Source organism: Anomaloglossus baeobatrachus, chromosome 11 (genome assembly GCF_048569485.1).
Source record: "Anomaloglossus baeobatrachus isolate aAnoBae1 chromosome 11, aAnoBae1.hap1, whole genome shotgun sequence".
NCBI lineage: Eukaryota > Metazoa > Chordata > Amphibia > Anura > Aromobatidae > Anomaloglossus > Anomaloglossus baeobatrachus.
The window spans coordinates 10,054,689-10,077,440 of NC_134363.1; the positions used below are offsets into that span (position 1 = coordinate 10,054,689).

At 44.3% G+C, this 22,752-nt stretch overlaps 1 protein-coding gene across 22 annotated transcripts in view; it reads left to right on the top strand.

Moving 5' to 3' along the window:
* Positions 1 to 20,859, top strand: part of LOC142256686 (uncharacterized) — a 131,972-nt gene extending 111,113 nt beyond the window's left edge. For 21 of the 22 annotated variants that reach the window (XM_075328510.1, XM_075328515.1, XM_075328524.1 and 18 more), the window contains 15 exons: positions 1,461 to 1,535; positions 2,621 to 2,650; positions 2,848 to 2,892; positions 3,003 to 3,029; positions 3,163 to 3,204; positions 6,683 to 7,909; positions 8,002 to 8,031; positions 8,700 to 8,735; positions 11,135 to 11,158; positions 11,542 to 11,583; positions 14,453 to 14,491; positions 15,216 to 15,245; positions 15,596 to 15,635; positions 19,837 to 19,885; positions 20,605 to 20,859. In XM_075328510.1, coding sequence (XP_075184625.1) covers positions 1,461 to 1,535; positions 2,621 to 2,650; positions 2,848 to 2,892; positions 3,003 to 3,029; positions 3,163 to 3,204; positions 6,683 to 7,909; positions 8,002 to 8,031; positions 8,700 to 8,735; positions 11,135 to 11,158; positions 11,542 to 11,583; positions 14,453 to 14,491; positions 15,216 to 15,245; positions 15,596 to 15,635; positions 19,837 to 19,843 — 1,694 coding nt within the window. In that variant the 3' untranslated portion in view covers positions 19,844 to 19,885; positions 20,605 to 20,859. The remainder of the gene's footprint in view (positions 1 to 1,460; positions 1,536 to 2,620; positions 2,651 to 2,847; positions 2,893 to 3,002; positions 3,030 to 3,162; positions 3,205 to 6,682; positions 7,910 to 8,001; positions 8,032 to 8,699; positions 8,736 to 11,134; positions 11,159 to 11,541; positions 11,584 to 14,452; positions 14,492 to 15,215; positions 15,246 to 15,595; positions 15,636 to 19,836; positions 19,886 to 20,604) is intronic. The other variant, XM_075328511.1, reaches the window with a different exon arrangement.
* Positions 20,860 to 22,752: the final 1,893 nt, after the last annotated feature.

Consider the following 22,752-nt stretch of genomic DNA (forward strand, 5'->3'; position numbering starts at 1 on the left):
AAAGTGTCCAGTGGTGTCATTCTTACTTAATCATGACTGATCGCCAGCCCTGTCCTCATCAACACCCACACCTGTGTTAATGGAACAATCACTTAAACAATGTTAGCTGCTCCTTTTAAGGCTGTAATGCAATGATGTTGAAATGTGTTTTGGGGGTTAAAGTTCATTTTCTTAGCCAATATTGACTTTGCAAGTAATTGCTGTTAAGCTGATCACTCTTTATGACATTCTGGAGTATATGCAAATTGCCATTAGAAAAACTTAAGCAGTAGACTTTGTAAAAATTAATATTTGTAGCATTCTCAAAACTTTTGGCCATGACTGTATTACTGGGGGGTGGAAGCGGTGGTGGAGCGTGGTCACAGAAGGCAGGGGTGGTCGTGGACCAGGGCGATGCTGCGGGAGGTGCGGTGGGTGTCTCATATGCTGTCAGTTTTGCGGGCTTCAAAGAAATGGTGCCCGGAGTTGGCACGTGCACAGATTGAGCTATCAGCTCAATGATAAGCCAAGATCTTATCTGCACATGCGCCATTACCGGTTGCCATTTTCCTTAAGTCCACTGCCTGGAGATCAATTGGTCGGAGGCGGCGCAAGTGCAGATGAGATCTTCAGCCAAGAGCTCCATCTGGGCACTCGCCGACCCCAGGAGCCATTATTTGAAACTTTTACCACCCGCAGTCTTGTAATACGGTGGTGTCTTACTGGGGCGGGGTGGAAGCGGTGGTGGAGCGGGGTCACAGAAGGCAGGGGCGGTGGTGGACTAGGGCGATGCTGCAGGCGGTGTGGCAAGTTTTCCCAGAAGCTGTCGGCAAAGAAATGGCGTCCGGAGTTGGCACGTGTGCAGATTGAGCTATTGTCTCAATGAGAAGCTGAGATCTCATCTGCGCATGCGCCACCTCCGGGTACCATTTTCCTTAAGTTCGCTGCTTGGAGATCAGTGGGCCAGAGGCGGCGTGTGTGCAGACGATATCTTGAACCAAGAGCTTCATCTGTGCACTCGCTGACCCCAGTTGCTGTTATTTGACACCTTCACCGCCCACAGCACAGCAGCCCGCAGCCCCATCACAGCCGCCTGCAGCACAGCAGCCTGCAGCCCCAGCACAGCGGACGCAGCACAGCACCTGCAGCAATTGCCCATACGTCCTGCTACCCCTGTCCACTATCTCCCGGTAAGCTACATTCAGAGTATAAGATACACATTTCATTTTCCTCCCAAATTTTTGGGAGAAAAAGTGCATCTTATAATCCGAAAAATATGGTTGTAAAAGAAGTTTCTGTTTAGTGGCTGAAGTATTAGAAGTATCATCCCCACAGTACCAGTTGTGTGCTAGTTCAAGAAAGCAGTCATTCATATTGTAATGTTTCCATTTATGTTTAAAGGTGGAATAATTAAAACTATAAATAAGACAGCATTGTATTACACACCCAATCATGTTCTAATGTTGCCATTTATTTTTAAGGTGGAAGACTTCAAGGAATCGGTGGAGGACTTCAAGGAATCGGTGGAGCAGCCGAAGGGACGACTCAAGGATTCAGTGAGTAGTCATCACATTTATTTTGAACACAATATGAAAAAAACTAATAAGCAGAATGGATGAACTTCCACGGATCTGCTCATCTCTACTCTTATTCCATATGACACTGTGAGGTTTCCAAGGACTGTATCCAACCTCTTTCAAACTTTGTAAAGCAAACACAGTCTTAGCAATGGAAAAATGGCCTGTCATATACTATCCGTTCAGTTTATTCAGTTTTATGACTTTCTTTCCCTATTTCTTATGTCTAAACTATCAGCTTATCTGTCATTATCCTAAATTACTTTAAAAATGTCTGCTGCATTCCCTGCCTCGGCTTTTATACTGGCTCTGATAGCATTTGCTGGTGGACTATACCCTTCAAATGTCACAGACACTATCTGTTCAGTTTATTCCGTTTTATGGCTTTCTTTCCCTATTTCTATGTCTATACTATTAGCTTAAATCACTTTAAAAATGTCTGCTGCATTCCCTGCCCTGGCTTTTATACTGGCTCTGATAGCATTTCCTGGTGGAATATTCTTCAAATGTCACACACTATCTTTTCAGCTTATTCCATTTTATGGTTTTCTTTCCCTATTTCTATGTCTATACTATTAACTTTAATCACCTTAAAAATGTCTGCTGCATTCCCTGCCTCGGCTTTTATACTGGTACTGATAGCATTTCCTGCTGGAATTAACCCTTCAAATGTCACACACTATCTGTTCAGTTTATTCAGTTTTATGGTTTTCTTTCCCTATTTCTATGTTTATACTATTAACTTTAATCACCTTAAAAATGTCTGCTGCATTCCCTGCCCTGGCTTTTATACTGGCTCTGATAGCATTTCCTAGTGGAATATACCCTTCCAAACAAAGTGAATACTGTCCCTGGTAACGTGAGCTTTCTCTGTCTAATGTAATGCTGTGCAATGTGTAAATGTTAGCAGCCGTTTTTGTCAATTTGCAACTGTCAAATTTAAAATTTCAAATTTGAATAAATTTCTAAACGTTCAACACAAAATTTAATTGATTCGCCCAATTGCAATAGTGAACACAAAAGGTTCACTAATGCTGACATATCGTCTATATTGTATCTTGCAGTTTTTAATCCTGGCATGACCGTATCTACAGGTAACTCACATTCAATTAATTTATTTTCCAATCTATTTTCTGATGAATAAATATATATATATATATATATATATAAATATATATGTGTAAGTCATTGAGATGCTTAAAATGTAACTTTTATTCTATTATCATGTGTAATATTTTTTCTATTATTAATTAATAAGAAAAAACTGCAATTTGTACTCTTTATTTTGTAGTAAATGGATTTCAGGGCACACCAGGACAGCAGCAGATGCAAATCAGTAAGTCCATAAAAGTTTAGCTTTGTAAAGGAAAAATCACATATCTTTTTTTAAAAAAAAAAATGTATGAAGTTCAGGTATACAACCGATAAAAACGTATCTTATTTCAGATGGAATGGGAGGATTTCCTATGACAGGTAAAGTATAAATGTAAAAAAATGTATAAATCATTGAGTTTTTCCTGTAATACCCTCTCTGACCACACGGAGTGCTGTAAGGCGGAAATATTTTTACCCGCTAATTACTGATACTTTTCTTTCCTGTTTATAGGGAGATGGACATTCCAAATTGGCGGAAGTGAGATGCAAAATGGTGAGGTTTCTAAAATACCAATTAATGAATGTTTATGAATACAAACCTTGTTAGGTCATATTTTACACAATATATTTCAAAATGACTCTAAATCAAAGCAAGGTTGTGTGAGTTACATAATTTATACCTTGTATGTTTTTTGTTTCCATTTTTTATTTTACGTAATTTTTTTTTACTTTTGGACCTATTTAGGGTCTTGTTTTTTTGCAGTGGTGAGCTGACGTTTTTCTGGATATCGTTTTTGACTTGAATTTTAATTACGTCACTAGTTTTATCATGAGTCCAATAATTTAGGGCAGATAGAGTGACCTTACTAGCAATTAGGTCAAAGACTGCACCCCAAAACTTACAATTTACTATGCAAGGAGAACAAGGGGGCTAAAGTTGTCAAAGTCATAAGAAACTTGGTAATAAACAGATCACAAAAACCTCATTTCAAAAAATAGAAACGTTTTATTATTAAACTAGCTGTACTCTCCGGCTTCGCCCGGGTTAATAACTGCTGTTAACAAAATAGAATGTATTAAAAAAAAAAATTCTTCACACAAAAACCACAAAACAAATAGATATAAATGGTCTGTCTCCCCCTCTGTATATATCTCTCTGTCTCTCTATCTCTTTGTCTTTCTCTTTACCTGTCTGTCTCTGACAGTCTCTGTCTCTCTCTTCGTCTGTCTCAATCTCTCTCCCTGTCTGTCTATCTATCTCTTTCCCTGTCTGTCTATCTATCTCTTTCCCTGTCTGTCTATCTCTGTCACTTTCCCTGTCTGTCTCTTTCCCTGTCTGTTTCTTTCCCTCTCTTTCCCTCTCTTTCCCTGTCTGTCTCTTTCCCTATGTCTCTTTCCTTGTGTCTGTCTCTTTGTCTGTCTCTTTACCTGTCTGTCTCTTTTCCTCTCTTTCCCTGTCTGTCTGTTTCCCTGTGTCTGTCTCTTTGTCTGTGTCTGTCTCTTTACCTGTCTGTGTCTGTCTCTTAACCTGTCTCTCTCTTTCCCTCTCTTTCCCTGTCTGTCTCTTTCCCTGTCAGTCTGTCTCTTTCTCTTTTCCTGTCAGTCTGTCTCTTTGTCTGTGTCTGTCTCTTTGTGTCTGTCTCTTACCCTATGTCTGTTTCTTACCCTGTCTGTGTCTGCCTCTTTCCCTGTCTGTGTCTGTCTCTTTCCCTGGCTACATTGTGACATGCCAACATTCCATTTAAGGGCGTGGCTGCACATTCTTCTGAAGTTCTGGCTGCACTGATGCTCCCAGCTCCATTCGCTTTAATGGAGGCAGGTTTTTTGGTGAATAACTGTAAAGCACGGGGTTAAAATTTCCCCTCAAAACATAGCCACATAGCCTATGACGCTCTCGGTGTCCAGACGTGTGAGTGTGCAAAATTTTGTGGCTGTAGCTGCGACGGTGCAGATGCCAATCCCAGGCATACATACATACATACATACACACATACACACACACACACACACGCACACACACACACACACACACACACATTCAGCTTTATATATTAGATATCTAACAGCAAGAGCGAATATAGAAATTACAAATAATTTACATGAATGTAAAGGTCAAGTGCAAAGAAGAATCCCTAAAAACAAATACTGAGCGGAAAAAATGTAAAATGAGTGCCTACATCACAAGGGATAATATGCAGATATTTTATAAAATAGAGTAAAGTCCAAAAATACCATTCAGTGCCACTGGATGGTACTAGAGATCCCAAACAAAACAATGCCCTGGTAATGCATAATGATTGGACACTAAGTACAACGATTGTAAACATATCATTTATGAAAATAGATATAAAGCGGGCATCTCACACTCACCCATAGCGGGCCAACTGCACAGTGTAACGTGCCCCAACACGCATGTTTCATGGTCTTCTTCATGTTGAACTGGCCACATCATGGAAAAAGGAATCAAATATTTAGTTTTATTACATTTGTCACCTCTATTGCAGAATTATTAGCAAGTAAATGTAGTCAGTATGTTTTCTCATGAGATTTGAAGAGTATCATGTCATCACGCTGTAAACGCCTCACTCCTGACATTTTTTGATAGTTTTTATTACAATTTATGATTGTCCTGTTAAGTCCTGCTTGTGGTCCTCATTAGGGCCCCAATTCCCATGATAATAAATTGAGGCCGAATATGCTGGTAGATGACCCACCCAACTAGATCTGTGATCCCAGCACTTGCAATCAGTTGTTATTAGAGCTGAGCCACCACCCTAGTGTTCGAGATCGGTTCGTCGAACGGCGGGTGTGTTTGTCGAACGTTCGTCGAACACCTTCGAACACCATTGAAAATAATGGCAGGCAAACACAAACACATAGAAACATGCCCAAACACGAAACGCAAACACACATATTATGCTCACCTTACCTTCCGTTCCATCGCTGGCCTCCTGTGACTTGCAGTTCACCGGTATAAGATGTGTATCAGGTAACCATCGTGATCGATGCCGGAACTTCTGCTGCCAGAGCGCTGACGTCAAAGGCAGGAGCTGCTTGCCTCCGATTGGCCAGCGCGCTGCCTTTGAGTAGCGTCAGTAGTCCTTTGGCGCGGTTGTGATACCCGTCTCTACTACTCTTTGAGTAGCGTCTGACAGAGGAAGTTCCTCCCTCGTCGCGATGGTTACCCAATACACGTAGTTCGCCGCTACAGGATGTGTATCGGGTAACCATCGCGACGAGGGAGGAACTTCCTCTGTCAGACGCTACTCAGAGGCAGCGCGCTGGCCAATCAGAGGCAAGTGGCTCCTGACTTTGATGTCAGCGCTGTAGCAGCGGAAGTTCCGGCATTGGACGCGATGGTTACCCGATACACATCTTGTACCGGCAAACTGCAAGTCCCAGGAGGCCGGCGATGGAACGGAAGATAAGGTGAGCATAATATGTGTGTGTGTGCGTGTATGTTTGTGTATGTTTGTGTGTGTGTTTGTGCATGTGTGGAATGGCACAATAGGGGACCAGGATGGGACATTTAACAAGTTGTGGAACGAATTGTCTGCATTGCAATGATTTCTTATGGGAAATCTTGCTTTGCTGAACGAGTAATTTGGTTAACAAGCCACTCCCAGAACGGATTGTTCTCATTAACCAAGGTTCCACTGTATTAACATTGAATGACAGTATTACTGTGAAAAGCCAGTTACGCTTTTGGTGATCGCACCGTTATCGAACATAACTTTGAACTGTCGAACTTGAAGCTAATTGTTCGCGTTCGTCGAACGACTCGAACATCGCCTAAAACAGGTCGAATTTGAGATTGGCGAACAGTTCGATTCGAACACCGCTCATCTCTAATTGTTAGTTACATGTCTTGTGTTGTGGAGGAGTTGCAAAGACAAAGGAGGACAATGTGGACTTTCCCTTTAAGATGTTGACCTTGGATAAGTAAAGTCTTTGGCTTCAGATTTTCTTGGCTTCATTGACCAAAAAAATTGACCCCGAACTGTAAATCTAACTCCAAATTTCGTTTTTAGGCTGGAGGAAAATCACCGCCCAAGGAAAACAATTCGTTACGATGTTTTTGCAGAACTTAGTGGACAATACAAATCTACAGTGGAGCATCCTGATTACTGGGACTTCATCTTCCACCTCCGTAACGATATTAAATAATAATTCTGATTTCAAGAAGGTTATGAGTGTTGGGAAAGGAGAAACAGTGACATTCGATCACCCAAAGCCCAGTCAGATCTCCGGATCAGGGACAGGTTTAGGAAGCATTATCATTACAGCCGACAATGACATCACCGTGATGAGCCGAAACTACGAAGGAACCAGCGGAGATGTTGCTTTGATTTATCCAGTTGAGCAGTGGGGAACTGAATATAACATATTCACCCCAACCGATGGACCATCCAAACACTATGCAGAATTTTGTGTTATTGCTTATGCAAGTTTGACAACAGTCACCATGGTCCTCACCGGAGCTGTGCAGTACAACGGGAAGAATTATAAAAAGGGGGACACAATGACCCTGGATCTGAAGCCGTTCCAGTTCATCAAATTGCAGAGTAAAGATGACCTTTCCGGAACGAGGGTGACCTCCCAATACCCTGTGGGTGTCATATGTGGCCATTCATGTGTTCCTGGTGTCAAAGGTTGTAACCACGTATATGAACAGCTCCTGCCTGAAGATAATTGGGGAATTTCCTTCTTTGTTCCAGGCTTTACCTTCCAGCCTAATTACGATGTAGTTTACGTCTTGGCTTCTAAACCTACTTGTCTTGAGTATCAATTAGGTGAAAAGAAACTTAAGACCAACCTAGAAGCAAGAAAAGTGATGAAGTTTAAGGTTTCTGCAGCCGAGCCCTTATCCATCCACAGTACAGAGAAAATCCAGGCCTTCCTTTATGGCACTGGTGGAATTTTCCAAGGCAAACCCTTCGGATCTTTTATGACCAGAGTCCCAGACATTGAATCCTACGACCTTACTTACGACATCATTGGACAGAATAATTTTTCCAATAACATGGCCATTATTATGGCGAAGACCTCAAGTGTGCCTGGATTTTTATTCAATGGAAAACCTCTACCAAATGCAAAGTGGCAGACGTTCCCTCAATCCGAATATTCCTGGTTGGAATACAACTATGGTGGAGGCTTCAGCTCCAACATAATGCAACATCCCATAACACCTTTCTGTCTCCTAACTATTGGGTACTCAAAGGATATGGCATATGGGTCAGTGGCACCGGGAATACAAGGTGTGTATGTCCTATCCTTCAATATTTCATAGCCATTGTGTCTTGTTCTTGGACTTGTCTTACTCTTGACCATTTTTGACTTTCTCTTCCAGCCCCAAGTGCTCCATCAACTGAAATACAAGGTAATTCACATTTACACTTAATAATGTCCCAAAATAAAAACGATTTTACATATGAAAATAGAAAAATACTAAGTAATAACGAATTACAACCAACACCTCCATCATCGTCATCCGGCATCCCAGCCGGTGATACCTGAGACCTCCGAAGGTTAGGCGGATACTGTTATATCTCATTGGTGATGTATAGCCTTCAGATATGGCTTCTAGCAGAGCTGAGTGCAGGATCAAATGATCGATCTTATCGGATACTGGACATTGTGTTCCCAAGACATGATGAAGACCTCAAATCTGGCTCCCAAAATTTCCAAATGGGATTTCTGAAAAAGTCTGCGAAAGGTTTTATTTTTTCCACTTTTAGAAAACTGAATTCAATTGATACTCACCCTAACTCACTCCATTGCCAACTCCCTACCCCTGTGTTTTGACAAAAGACAACTTCACCGCTGCAGCCAATCACTGGGCTTATATGCTTTGCTGATGTAGATGGTTAGAGCGAATAACCGCCGTCATTGGCAGAGACTAGAGCAGCGGTGAATACATTATGATATGATACATTATTGAAAATCAATTGGGTCCATTTTTTAAAAATTCGAAAATCCTTTGACATGACTCAGAATAGTAAATCAATCGAAAAATTAACCAATCCTGAATGAATTCTCTTCTTTTAGCTCCAGTGCCGATTCCGGTGCCAACAAAGATTGCCGGTATTCCTTTTATACATGGACTGGAGAGATTGTATATAAATCGAGAATAGACCTTGCTTAGACATTATAATGTATATTCAATGAATCTAGACTCACGTAGAATCATCGACCCTCATGTAGATACCTGGTCGAGTAATGGATCATTCATCTGATACCCAGTTTGTATACCTGGGGTGCACTAAGATCAGGTGTGCTACAGATGAGTACATTTTACAAAATTCGGTCACAAAATTTGATTTCCATTGAATGCATCCAAACTGGCATAAAATAACAAACCAAAAAAATAATTATTATGGATTTCGGTCTCATGAGGAGTTAAAAAACAATTAAAAGTCATACTCATCCAGCCCGTCAACTGTCTCTTCCACCACAGCTCCCCGCCGGTTCTCCACTTGGTAGCACTTGATGTTGGTCTCCTTGTCATTCTTTGCCGGTTCTTCTGACATCATGATGTCAGGACATGTATATCACTACTCAATCATTCGGGGCAGAACATGTATTGAGGCTTAGCTGGAGCTCAAAGCTTTGGTGTAGACCAGTGTTTCCCAAAGTCCAGTCCTCATGGCCCCCAACAAGTCATGTTTTCAGGATTTCCTTACTATTGAACAGCTAATGGAATCATTATCAAGGCATCACCTGTGCTATATTAAGGAAATCCTGAAAATATGAACTGTTGGGGTTCGTGAGGACTGGAGTTTGGGAACCACTGGTGTATAGGAATTAGCAGATTGGTGCCAGAGTAAGGACTTACGGAGATGAAAAGGACCAGTAAGGGACTGTAACCACAGGGGGTTGGTCACTATTATTTTTAAGCCCTTTCCATCCACTAAGAATTCAGCAAAATGGTGCGCTAATATAATGCTCACAGCCAGTTTAGGGGCAGCGAACAAGGTTAGTGGACCCACTGGACCACAAGGGTGACCCGGGCCTACCCTTTAGATGGAGGGGCTTAATTAAGTGTCCCATCTGCTTCCACAACAGCTCTGGTCTCATCTGCTTCCACACTAGTGCTAGTCTCATCTGCTTCCACACTGGCACCGGTCTCATCTGCTATCACACCAGCATATTTCTCATCTGCTTCCACACCGGCACTGGTCTCATCTGCTTCCACACCGGAACTGGTCTCATCTGCTTCCAGACTAGTGCTAGTCTCATCTGCTTCCACACCAGCACTGGTCTCATCTGCTTCCACACCGGCACCGGTCTCATCTGCTTTCACACTAGTGCTAGTCTCATCTGCTTCCACACCGGCACTGGTCTCATCTGCTTCCTGACTAGTGCTGCTCTCATCTGCTTCCACACCGGCATTGGTCTCATCTGCTTCCACACCGGCACTGGTCTCATCTGCTTCCTGACTAGTGCTGCTCTCATCTGCTTCCACACCGGCATTGGTCTCATCTGCTTCCACACCGGCATTGGTCTCATCTGCTTCCACACCGGCATTGGTCTCATCTGCTTCCACACCGGCACTGGTCTCATCTGCTTCCTGACTAGTGCTGCTCTCATCTGCTTCCACACCGGCATTGGTCTCATCTGCTTCCACACCGGCATTGGTCTCATCTGCTTCCACACCGGCACTGGTCTCATCTGCTTCCTGACTAGTGCTGCTCTCATCTGCTTCCACACCGGCACTGGTCTCATCTGCTTCCACACCGGCACTGGTCTCATCTGCTTCCACACCGGCACTGGTCTCATCTGCTTCCACACCAGCTCTGGTCTCATCTGCTTCCACACCGGCACTGGTCTCATCTGCTTCCAGACTGGCGCCAATCTCATTTGCTTTCTCACCGGTGCCAGTCTTGTTTTTACTCTTCTCTAGCATTTTTTAAATCTTGTCAGAATGTGTGTTGTGCCACTTAATCACTTGAGCCATCAAATCAGAACATGCGTGGAGGTTTAGCTGGGAGAGAGTGAGGAGGATATTGGTCTAGGAACAAAGTAGAATTGGTAGGATGTCCACCTCTCCAGCCGGTCTCCAGCAGTTTGTGACCTGCCAAATTTCTCCAGTGTTTGCTGGAGCAAGCTGGGGGTCAATTCTCAATACAAGTCTATAAGAACCTTATTCTGGCACTCATAGACTTGTATTGAAAGCTTGTGACTGTTACCTCTGACTGCCTCTAAAGAAGCAGGTGATAGAGTAGAAAGATAGAGTAGAAAGAAGGAAGGAGAGGGAGGGGAGAGGAGGGGTATGAAGCTGGAGTTTATCACCCTTTTACATGATATCCAGATGAAGCAGATGTAGAAATGAAGAGATTTAGAATTGAGAGATAAATTGTGAGAAAATTTAGGAGAAGCTGGGGGGGTCCAAAGTTGAATCACTGTCTAGAAATAATTTTTTTCAATAAAGATTAAGAAATCCTGATTGTAATCTCATGTTTCATTTTTTCCCATATAACCAGCAATTGTAGCACCCGTCAAACCAGGTAATTATTATATTTATATTATTATGAAGAATTTATTTTATTCCACTTCTAATTCTTCACAATAGTGATCTTAATCTCAGCCCACCGCTGCCACCAATCACTGAGCTCAGCAGCTCTGATGATATAGACAGCTGGAGCTGCTAATCTGTGTGATTGGCTGCAGTGGTGATGTGAGCTGCATCCAAAACACAGAGAGCAGAGCAGCGGTGGGGACTCAGCACCAGAATGGGAGGGGGGGGGGGGTAATATTATCTGTATTTGTTATTTGACATTTTTGGAATTGTTTAAGGTCGACTTTCCTGAAAAAGTGAAAACCCCCTTCAACACCTGAATCACAAATGATTGAAAAACGAATTAATCCTGAATTAAATCTCTTTTTTTAGTTCCAGCGCCGAAGCCGAAGCCCGTGCCATACAAGAATCGCGGTAATGCTTTAGCACATGTGACATGAAGCTGAGTAGATTGTGTATACATTTGTATTGTAACTCTGTATCTCCACTAAATGTAGATTGTATGATCACTGAGTGTAGCATCATACAAAAATGTTCCCTCATTTGGATACCTTGCTCAGTAATGACCCCCAATGATTAAATCTGGGGTGCTGTAAAATCAGATGGACAATTCAAATTTGGGAGAATTTTGCCGGTTCTCCATCTGCTTCCATACAGGCACATTTCTCATCTGCTTTCACATCGGCACCGGTCTCATTTGCTTCCACACCGGCACTGGTCTCATCTGCTTCCGCATCAGCGCCGGTCTCATCTGCTTCCACACCGGCGCCAGTCTCATCTGCTTCCACACCAGCACCGGTCTCATCTGCTTCCACACTGGGTCTGGTCTCATCTGCTTCCACTTTGGCACCAGTCTTAGTCTTATCCGCTTCCACACTTGCACTGGTCTCATCTGCTTCCACACCGGCACTGGTCTCATCTGCTTCCACACCGGCACTGGTCTTATCTGCTTCCACACTGGGTCTGGTCTCATCTGCTTCCACTTTGGCACCAGTCTTATCCGCTTCCACACTTGCACTGGTCTCATCTGCTTCCACACCGGCACTGGTCTCATCTGCTTCCACTTTGGCACCAGTCTCATCTGCTTCCACACCGGCACTGGTCTCATTTGCTTCCACACCGGCACTGGTCTCATCTGCTTCCACACCGGCACTGGTCTCATCTGCTTCCACACTAGTGCTAGTCTCATCTGCTTCCACACCAGCTCTGGTCTCATCTGCTTCCACACCGGCACTGGTCTCATCTGCTTCCACACCGGCACTGGTCTCATCTGCTTCCACACCGGCACTGGTCTCATTTGCTTCCACACCGGCGCCGGTCTCATCTGCTTCCACTTTGGCACCAGTCTTATCCGCTTCCACACTTGCACTGGACTCATATGCTTCCACACCGGCACTGGTCTCATCTGCTTCCACACCGGCATTGGTCTCATCTGCTTCCACACCGACACTGGTCTCATCTGCTTCCACACCAGCACTGGTCTCATCTGCTTCCACACCAGCGCCAGTCTCATCTGCTTCCACACCGGCACTGGTCTCATCTGCTTCCACACCGGCATTGGTCTCATCTGCTTTCACACCGGCATTGGTCTCATCTGCTTCCACACCGGCATTGGTCTCATCTGCTTCCACACCGGCACTGCTCTCATCTGCTTCCACATTGGCGCCGATCTCATCTGCTTCCACACTTGCACTGGTCTCATCTGCTTCCACACCAGCGCCAGTCTCATCTGCTTCCACATCGGCACTGGTCTCATCTGCTTCCACACCAGTGCTAGTCTCATCTGCTTCTACACCGGCACTGGTCTCATCTCCTTCCACACCGGCACTGGTCTCATCTGCTTCCACACCGGCACTGGTCTTATCTGCTTCCACACTGGCATTGGTCTCATCTGCTTCCACACCGGCATTGGTCTCATCTGCTTCCACACTCGCACTGGTCTCATCTGCTTCCACATTGGCACCGGTCTCATCTGCTTCCACATCAGCGCCGGTCTCATCTGCTTCCACACCAGCACTGGTCTCATCTGCTTCCACACCGGCATCGGTCTCATCTGCTTCCACACCGGCACTGGTCTCATCTGCTTCCACACCAGCACCAATCTCATCTGCTTCCACACTCGCACTGGTCTCATCTGCTTCCACACCAGCACTGGTCTCATCTGCTTCCACACCGGCATCGGTCTCATCTGCTTCCACACCAGCACTGGTCTCATCTGCTTCCACACCGGCATCGGTCTCATCTGCTTCCACACCAGCACCAATCTCATCTGCTTCCACACTCGCACTGGTCTCATCTGCTTCCACATTGGCACCGGTCTCATCTGCTTCCACACCGGCACCGGTCTCATCTGCTTCCACACCGGCATCGGTCTCATCTGCTTCCACACCGGCACCGGTCTCATCTGCTTCCATATCGGCGTCGGTCTCATCTGCTTCCAAACTTGTCTTTTCTGCTTCCACACTGGTGTCGGTCTCATCTGCTTCCACACTGGCACTGGTCTCATCTGCTTCCATATCGGCGTCGGTCTCATCTGCTTCCACACCGGCACTGGTCTCATCTGCTTCCACACCGGCACTTGTCTCATCTGATTCCACACTGGCACTGGTCTCATCTGCTTCCACACTGGCACTTGTCTCATCTGATTCCACACTGGCACTGGTCTCATCTGCTTCCACACTGGCACTTGTCTCATCTGATTCCACACTGGCACTGGTCTCATCTGCTTCCACACTGGCTCCTGTCTCATCTGCTTTCACTCTTGTGCTGGTCTTGTCCTTACTCTTTTCCTCCAGTTTTGACATCATGATGTCAGAATGTGTGTTGCTCCACTCAATCACTTGAGCCATGACATCAGAACATGCATTGAGGTTCAGCTGGGAAAGATTGAAAAGGATACTGGTCTAGAAACACAAAGTAGAACCGGCAGGGTGTACACCTCTCCAGTTGGTCTCCAGCAGTTTGTGACCTGCTGAATCTCTCCAGTATTTGCTGGAGTGAGCATTGCAAGTCTATGAAGGTCTTGTTCTGGCTCTCATAGACTAGTATTGAGAGCTGGTGACTGTTACCTCTGACTACCGAACAGTCAGAAGTTGAGATCACAAGACGGCAGCATGGGACCGGTAGGGTACCGAGGGAAGAGCTGAAGAAAGGGGGTGGTGAAAATGAGACTAGGTGTTAGTAGCACCATTCGGAGCCTCAAATCTCCTTGTAATCCATATATTCTGTTATACTAAACTTGGTCATTATAATTTTATCTCACCATCTACAATTTCATTTCCAGGGAGCAGCAGCAGCTCTGAAGAAAAACACAAAAATAAAGGTAAGTATAAGCCAACCACTCCGGCCGGGGCTCCCGTCATATCTATAGACTGTGTGCGGTGCCGGGAGTCACATAGTCATGATAGTTCACGATCATAAAAAAGGCAAATCTATCCATGGATGGTGAACTTCAATATATGTGTAATAGGGTCCGGGGCACTACTCAGCACTGTTTATGCCTTTTTCTCACAAAAAGTCCTTTTCCACAATAGCATGAATCAATGCAGCTCAGGGGTGCACATTAGTGTGAAGACAATGTATCATTTACTTTGTAAGAGAGAATGGCACTCACCCGATTTTTGCTGTGCAGGAAACAATTTTATTCACGCTTGGAAGTTACATGTGTTGGGCGGGCAGGAGGGGAGGGGGCGCTAGACACGTCCGACGACGGCCGTTTCGCACTTACAAAGTGCTTCGTAAGTGCGAAACGGCCGTCGTCGGACGTGTCTAGCGCCCCCTCCCCTCCTGCCCGCCCAAAACATGTAACTTCCAAGCGTGAATAAAATTGTTTCCTGCTCAGCAAAAATCGGGTGAGTGCCATTCTCTCTTACAAAGTAAACTATCCATGGATGGAACATCTGGAACCTTGAGGCTGATGTAGCAGACTATATGAGATGAGGGGGTCTAGGCTTGTCGTTTGGCACAATGCGATGATAGATATATTCTATATGTAGTGAATTTGGGGATTTTTAACATTATCTCCACATTTTACATTTCAATTTCAGAAAATAAAGGAAAATACACATATAAATCAAGTGAGTATAAACCAGCTCCAACGGCAGGTCCTGACTTATCGATGGACGCCGCATTGTGTGGGCGATCACTTATCTTAGTCGAATCTTCAGAGTAAAAGAATGGGTCATTTGGTCGATAATCTTGTTTCAGAAGAAGTGGGATTATTTATTTATTTATTATTATTTATTTTATATATATTTATAATTTATTATTTATTTATTTTTTTATTATTTATTATTTATTTATTTTTATTTATTATATATTTATTATTTATTATTTATTTTATATATATATTTATTTATTATATTTATTATTATTTATTTATTTATTATTTGTCTAATTTATCTCACATATTCCATTTCGTTTTCAGGCAGCAGCAGCTCTGAAGAAAAGAAGCATAAAAAGTCCAAGTAAGTAGAAAGCAGCGAACTATAAGCTGTCCAGCTGTACTGGAGGGGCTGCCCAGTCCCCTAGGTATTGTGTCGGCCGTCACCTATTTTAGGGTTCCTTCTATTTAAATTCTTAATAAAAATCTCCAGGAGAACATATAATTTATCTCACCAGGGGTCGGTCTCATCTTCTCTTACAACCTACAGTTTCCCTTTTCTGCTGGCAGCCTCTCTGTAAATGAAATAAAGGAGAGGAAAGAGAGGGAGAGGAGGGGTGTGCAGCTGCAGATATACTCCACAATGTCAATATGGTTGCATGTAATGAGTTGGGAGGAGGGGGTAGGAGATCTAATTTCAGAGATCAGTCATGAAAGGGAACCTGTCACCTACTCACCTGCGGGGGGGGGGGGAGGGTCTGATGTGATCCGGAGCTCTGACTTCAGTGATCAGTCATTAAAGAGAACCTGTCACCTACTCACATGCAGGGTGGTCCGATATGATCCAGAGGAAGAGCAGGAGCTCTGACTTCAGAGATCAGTCATTAAAGGGAACCTGTCACCTACTCACCTGCGGGGCGGTCCGATACGGTCCGGAGGAAGAGCAGGAGATCTGACCTCAGAGATCAGTCATTAAAGAGAACCTGTCACCTACTCACATGCAGGGTGGTCCGATACGGTCCGGAGGAAGAGCAGGAGATCTGACCTCAGAGATCAGTCATTAAAAGGAAGCTGTCACCTACTCACCTGCGGGGCGGTCCGATACGGTCCGGAGGAAGAGCAGGAGATCTGACCTCAGAGATCAGTCATTAAAAGGAAGCTGTCACCTACTCACCTGCGGGGCGGTCCGATACGGTCCGGAGGAAGAGCAGGAGATCTGACCTCAGAGATCAGTCATTAAAAGGAACCTGTCACCTACTCACCTGCGGGGCGGTCCGATACGGTCCGGAGGAAGAGCAGGAGATCTGACCTCAGAGATCAGTCATTAAAAGGAAGCTGTCACCTACTCACCTGCGGGGGGGGGGGGATCTGATGTGATCCGGAGGAGGGGCCGGAGCTCTGACTTCAGAGATCAGTCATTAAAGGGAACCTGTCACCTACTCACCTGCGGTGGGGTCTGATACGGCTCGGTCTGATGGGCATCACTGTTCTTGAGTCTGACGCCTCTTCTATCCTTGCTCCTCTCTTTTGTCCATTGTTATCCTCCTTGGTTCATATGGATGACACATCCAGTGTCATCCACACAGTGCCCTCCACTGTGCTGAGGGCAGAGTAAAGTACTGTAATGCACAGGCACGAGCGTTCTTTGGCCTTTTCTCGCAAAGCAAGAGGTGGGCAGAGCAAAGTGCACATGTGCAGGAGTGCAATGCCGGCCTGTGTGGAAGACGTAGGACGGTGATCCACATGAAGCAAGGAGGACGGCATTCGCAAGGATAGAGGAGGCGCCAGACCTAGAACAGCAAGGATAGAGGAGACACCGGACATGAGAACAGCAAGGATAGAGGAAGTGCCAGACCCAAAACAGCAAGGATAGAGGAGACACCGGACCTGAGAACAGCAAGGATAGAGGAAGTGCCAGACCCAAAACAGCAAGGATAGAGGAGGTGCCAGACCCAAAACAGCAAGGATAGAGGAGGTGCCAGACCCAAGACAGCAAGGATAGAGGAGGTGCCAGACCCAAAACAGCAAGGATAGAGGAGGTGCCAGACCCAAAACAGCAAGGATAAAGGAGACACCGGACCTGAGAACAGCAAAGATAGAGGAGACACCGGACCTGAGAACAGCAAAGATAGAGGAAGTGCCAGACCCAAAACAGCAAGGATAGAGGAGGCGCCAGACCCAAAACAGCAAGGATAGAGGAGGTGCCAGACCCAAAACAGCAAGGATAGAGGAGACACCGGACCTGAGAACAGCAAGGATAGAGGAAGTGCCAGACCCAAAACAGCAAGGATAGAGGAGGCGCCAGACCCAAAACAGCAAGGATAGAGGAGGCGCCAGACCCAAAACAGCAAGGATAGAGGAGGCGCCAGACCCAAAACAGCAAGGATAGAGGAGGTGCCAGACCCAAAACAGCAAGGATAGAGGAGGTGCCAGACCCAAAACAGCAAGGATAGAGGAGGCGCCAGACCAAAAGCAGCAAGGATAGAGGAGGCGCCAGACCGAGAACAGCAAGGATAGAGGAGGTGACAGACCCAAAACAGCAAGGATAGAGGAGGCGCCAGACCAAAAGCAGCAAGGATAGAGGAGGCGCCAGACCGAGAACAGCAAGGATAGAAGAGACACTGGACCTGAGAACAGTAAGGATAGAGGAGGCGCCAGACGAAGAACAGTAAAGGCCACTTTACCCACAGAGATAAATTTGTGGCAGATCTGTGGTTGCAGTTAAATTGTGGACAATTAGTGCCAGGTTTGTGGCTGTGTACAAATGGAACAATATGTCCATGATTTCACTGCAACCACAGATCTGCCAAAGATTTATCTCTGTGTGTGACAGGGCCTTAAGGATAGAGGAGGCGCCAAACCCAAGAACAGCAAGGATAGAGGAGGCACTGGACCCGAGAACAGTAAAGATAGAAGAGGCACCGGTCCTGAGAACATCAAGGATAGAAGAGGCGCCAGACCAAGAACAGCAAGGATAGAGGAGGCACCGGACCTGAGAACAGCAAGGATAGAGGAGGCTCCGGACCTGAGAATAGCAAGGATAGAGGAGGCACCGGACCTGAGAATAGCAAGGATAGAGGAGGCACCGGACCTGAGAATAGCAAGGATAGAGGAAGCACCGGACCTGAGAATAGCAAGGATAGAGGAGGCACCGGACCTGAGAATAGCAAGGATAGAGGAGGCACCGGACCTGAGAACAGCAAGGATAGAGGAGGCAACGGACCTGAGAATAGCAAGGATAGAGGAGGCACCGGACCTGAGAATAGCAAGGATAGAGGAGGCACCGGACCTGAGAATAGCAAGGATAGAGGAGGCACCGGACCTGAGAATAGCAAGGATAGAGGAGGCACCGGACCTGAGAATAGCAAGGATAGAGGAGGCACCGGACCTGAGAACAGCAAGGATAGAGGAGGCAACGGACCTGAGAATAGCAAGGATAGAGGAGGCAACGGACCTGAGAATAGCAAGGATAGAGGAGGCAACGGACCTGAGAATAGCAAGGATAGAGGAGGCACCGGACCTGAGAACAGCAAGGATAGAGGAGGCAACGGACCTGAGAATAGCAAGGATAGAGGAGGCACCGGACCTGAGAATAGCAGTCAAACAATTGCCCTCTAAGATATATTTAGTGAAATGGCATGTGCCAAAGTTTAGATTTGGATCTTGCATCAGCGCAAGATAAACATAAGTCATATGAAGAAAATTGCGCTCGAGACATTAGATAAATTAAAAAAAACCATATTTTTATTATAATTATTAAAAATGGGTGGACAGACTAACAACGGAGAAATGAAGGAGAATGCACAGCACAACAGGACAGGTAAGTATACTGCAGGTGAGTATACTAAATATATGAATAATAAATAGTTCCAACCAAAAATAGTGACGTGACCTGTAAATAGATAAATCACTGACAATGGACAATAAACCCAAAATAAAGCTCAATTTGACCCTAGTTCCAAGGTTAAAAAATAGTACTGATATATTATCAAATATCACATGGAAATTTGAGGGTTAAACCCATAAGTTCCAAGGAAAATATGTAAATGTGTCCAGCATAAAGTCATTCACCAAAGAACTAAGTGAAAGTAGTAGAAATAATAAACTGATATTTAGTATATGAATGCTGAACACAATTCCCTCAGGAGAGAGATCAATAGTGGTGTGTACAGCTGAAAGATAAAATAATTAAAGCAGTGGGTAATTCCTAACAATGATGTGCCATGCCCTCCGTTCCCGACGCGCGTTTCGACATGTCGCTTTTTTCCAAGGGGGGTAGTAGAGCTGAGAACAGCAAGGATAGAGGAGGCACCGGTCCTGAGTACAGCAAGGATAGAGAAGGCGCTGGTCCCAAAACCAGCAAGGATAGAGGAGGGGCCGAACCCGAGAACTGCGACAAACAATGGACCGTACCGTTTCGGTCCGTACCACTGGTGAGTAAGTAACACGCTACCTTTAATGATTCAATCAGGTTTAGAGGTCATAAGTGTAACAATTACAAAATATAATAAAATTATTGTAATAAATTGTTCCATCAGATCAACCTGCTTTGTTTTCTATTGTAGGGGATGAAGAAGATTAGGAGGATATAGCATCAGTAGTAAATAGCAAAATGTGAGTATGGTAATGACTATCATCTATCTATCCATAATCTATCCATCTATCCCTCTATCCCTCTATCCATCTATCTATCTCTATCCATAATCTATCCATCTATCCCTCTATCCATCTATCCATCTATCTATTTATCTATCCCGCTATCTATCTATCTATCCCGCTATCTATCTATCTATCCATCTATCTATCTATCCCTTTATCTATCTACCTATCCCTCTATCTATCTATCTATCTATCTATCTATCTATCCCTCTATCTATCTATCCCTCTATCCATCTATCTATCTATCCCGCTATCTATCCCTCTATCTATCTATCTATCTATCTATCTATCTATCTATCTATCCCTCTATCTATCTATCCCTCTATCTATCTATCCCTCTATCTATCTATCTATCTATCCCTCTATCCATCTATCCATCTATCTATCTATCTATCCCTCTATCTATCTATCTATCTATCTATCCCTCTATCTATCCCTCTATCTATCTATCTCTCTATCTATCCCTCTATCCATCTATCCATCCATCTATCTATCTATCTATCTATCCATCTATCTATCCCTCTATCTATCTATCCATCTATCTATCTATGTAACATTATATTCATGATCTATCCATCTATTTAATTGTATCTGATTGTAGAAGTTTTCCTCATTCTCGTCTTTTAGCGCCATCACTTGTTTCTATATAACATGACGTCTTCTGTGTCCGGCAGGTTCTGTGCCTTTATCTACAACTTCTATTACCCCGATCACTGCCATTTCTGATATAAACCAAGAGGCGGAAAGAATATTGTCACCTGAAATAAACAGCGCCCGCAGGAATTCGGGGGTCTCCTACAAATTCACTTACTGAAATCTGCTTATTAAAATATTGCAATTAATTATCTTTACTTTTTTCTTTAATTTCCTTTTAAGCCTGAAATATTTACTGATTCTATGGAAATAATAAATTTAATTAATTAATCCTATTTTGTGATTTTCTTCTATGAATTATTAACATTAATGTACAGTGACTGATGCAATAAATAATATCAAATTTTCTGTAAAAAAATAATGGTCGTCCTTAAATAATAGAATAAGTGTAAGTGCAGGTAAAGGAGAGATGAGATCAAGTTCTTTTTCTTTATATGGACATATTCGGGGGTGGGACCAAGGTTCCAGTCCTGCCCGGATCCTCAGGGGCGTAGCTGTTGGTTGGGACATGAAGATTATGAATGCCGGTAGTGTCACACTGGTCACTTTGCCAGGGTTAGAGAAGAAAAATAAAAATGGTCGTCATTAAATAATAGAATAAGTGTAAGTGCAGGTAAAGGCGAGATGAGATCAAGTTCTTTTTCTTTCATGGACATTTTCGGGGGTGGGGTCAAGGTTCCATCCCTGCCCGGGTCCTCAGGGGTGTAGCTGTTGGTTAGCACATGAAGAGTATGATTGCTGGTAGAGTCACAATGGACACTTTACCAGGGTTAGAGACGGAAACGAATTCTTTGCCCAGCATAAAAGAAAACCTTCTTATGTATCTTCCCCCAAGGAGCTCGCATTCTCTCCTGCTATGGAAGAAGATATAATTATTATACTAGAGAACACAATTTTTGCTTCAATAATATCATGCACTATAAGGGGATAACCGAGGATTGGTGCTCCTAAACTGTCCCTTATCCCAGAGGTACTTCTGATGGTGAGAAGGTCTGAACCGCCACCCTGGCCCTGGTTTAATAACCCCTCTCCCCCAACCTAGGATAGAGCCGGCACAGAAGTGATTAATCCCCCACAAAATAGACAGACAGGGAAAAAACAAAATTCAAACTCACAGCAAACACACACAGAGGATAAATAATATGTCCTTGGGGGAAATAAAGAGCAGCGAGGAAATAAACAAACAAGAGCGTCCCCACAACACACCAGAATTTCACCAGAAACTGGATTATCATTGCACAAGGACTGGTGTCGCTAAAGCTATAATCGGCACAGGACCATTAAATCCACCTTCTTAAAAAGGCAGGGAGTAGCTGTGATAGGTCTATAACAACATGTGACTTCAGAGACAATCAACAGGCTAGCAGAGCTTAACTCCTGCAAGTGAACACAGCTTGGCCCACGACTCAGAAGCCTAACAAGAGACCTAGTGTGTAGTGTCAGACTCTGCTGTGTGGACAGGGTCAGATGCCGCCCTGACACTTGGTGAGATTTCAGCCAAGCCCCGTATGTCAAATTTGACACATGTTTTTGACTAACTTTTGGCTTCTGAATCCAAAAGTGACCTCAGTTTTTCTCTATCACATCGACTTTTTAAGATACAGGATACCCTCCCTCTGTCTCCAAAACCATAAAACCGTACAAAATGTACATACAATGGAAAATAATGCAATATAATGTTTTTTCTGCCAACAAAGGTCTCATGTAGATGTTTGGATCACCAGGTTTGAGGTCAGATCTTGGAGGCCAATTCCTCTCCACCCAATGCTCCTCACGAGCTCTGCTGTCCCACATGCACAGAGATCAAAGATACTTGGTGTATCCGCGTTGCTGACCAAGGACCAAGCAAGAACACCATTTTAACGTCAACGCGAATCATCCAATTGTGTTTGTGACATTGCAACAACTCAACGACTCTTTATGTCTCCGTATTTTTCACAAAGAGAAGCTGAATAGCCAATTGGGATTGCACCAAATAAATTGCCATGGTGGTGGTGGAGGACGCACTTCAAGCCATCGATGAACAGTCCCTACTCATTTGCATCATTGATTTCAATTATAATTCTTCCATTAAACCATGTGCAGTATGTCCAAAAAATGAGTACACCCCTCACATTTTTCTAAACATTTTATTATATCTTCTCCTGGGACAGCGCTGCAGATCTGAC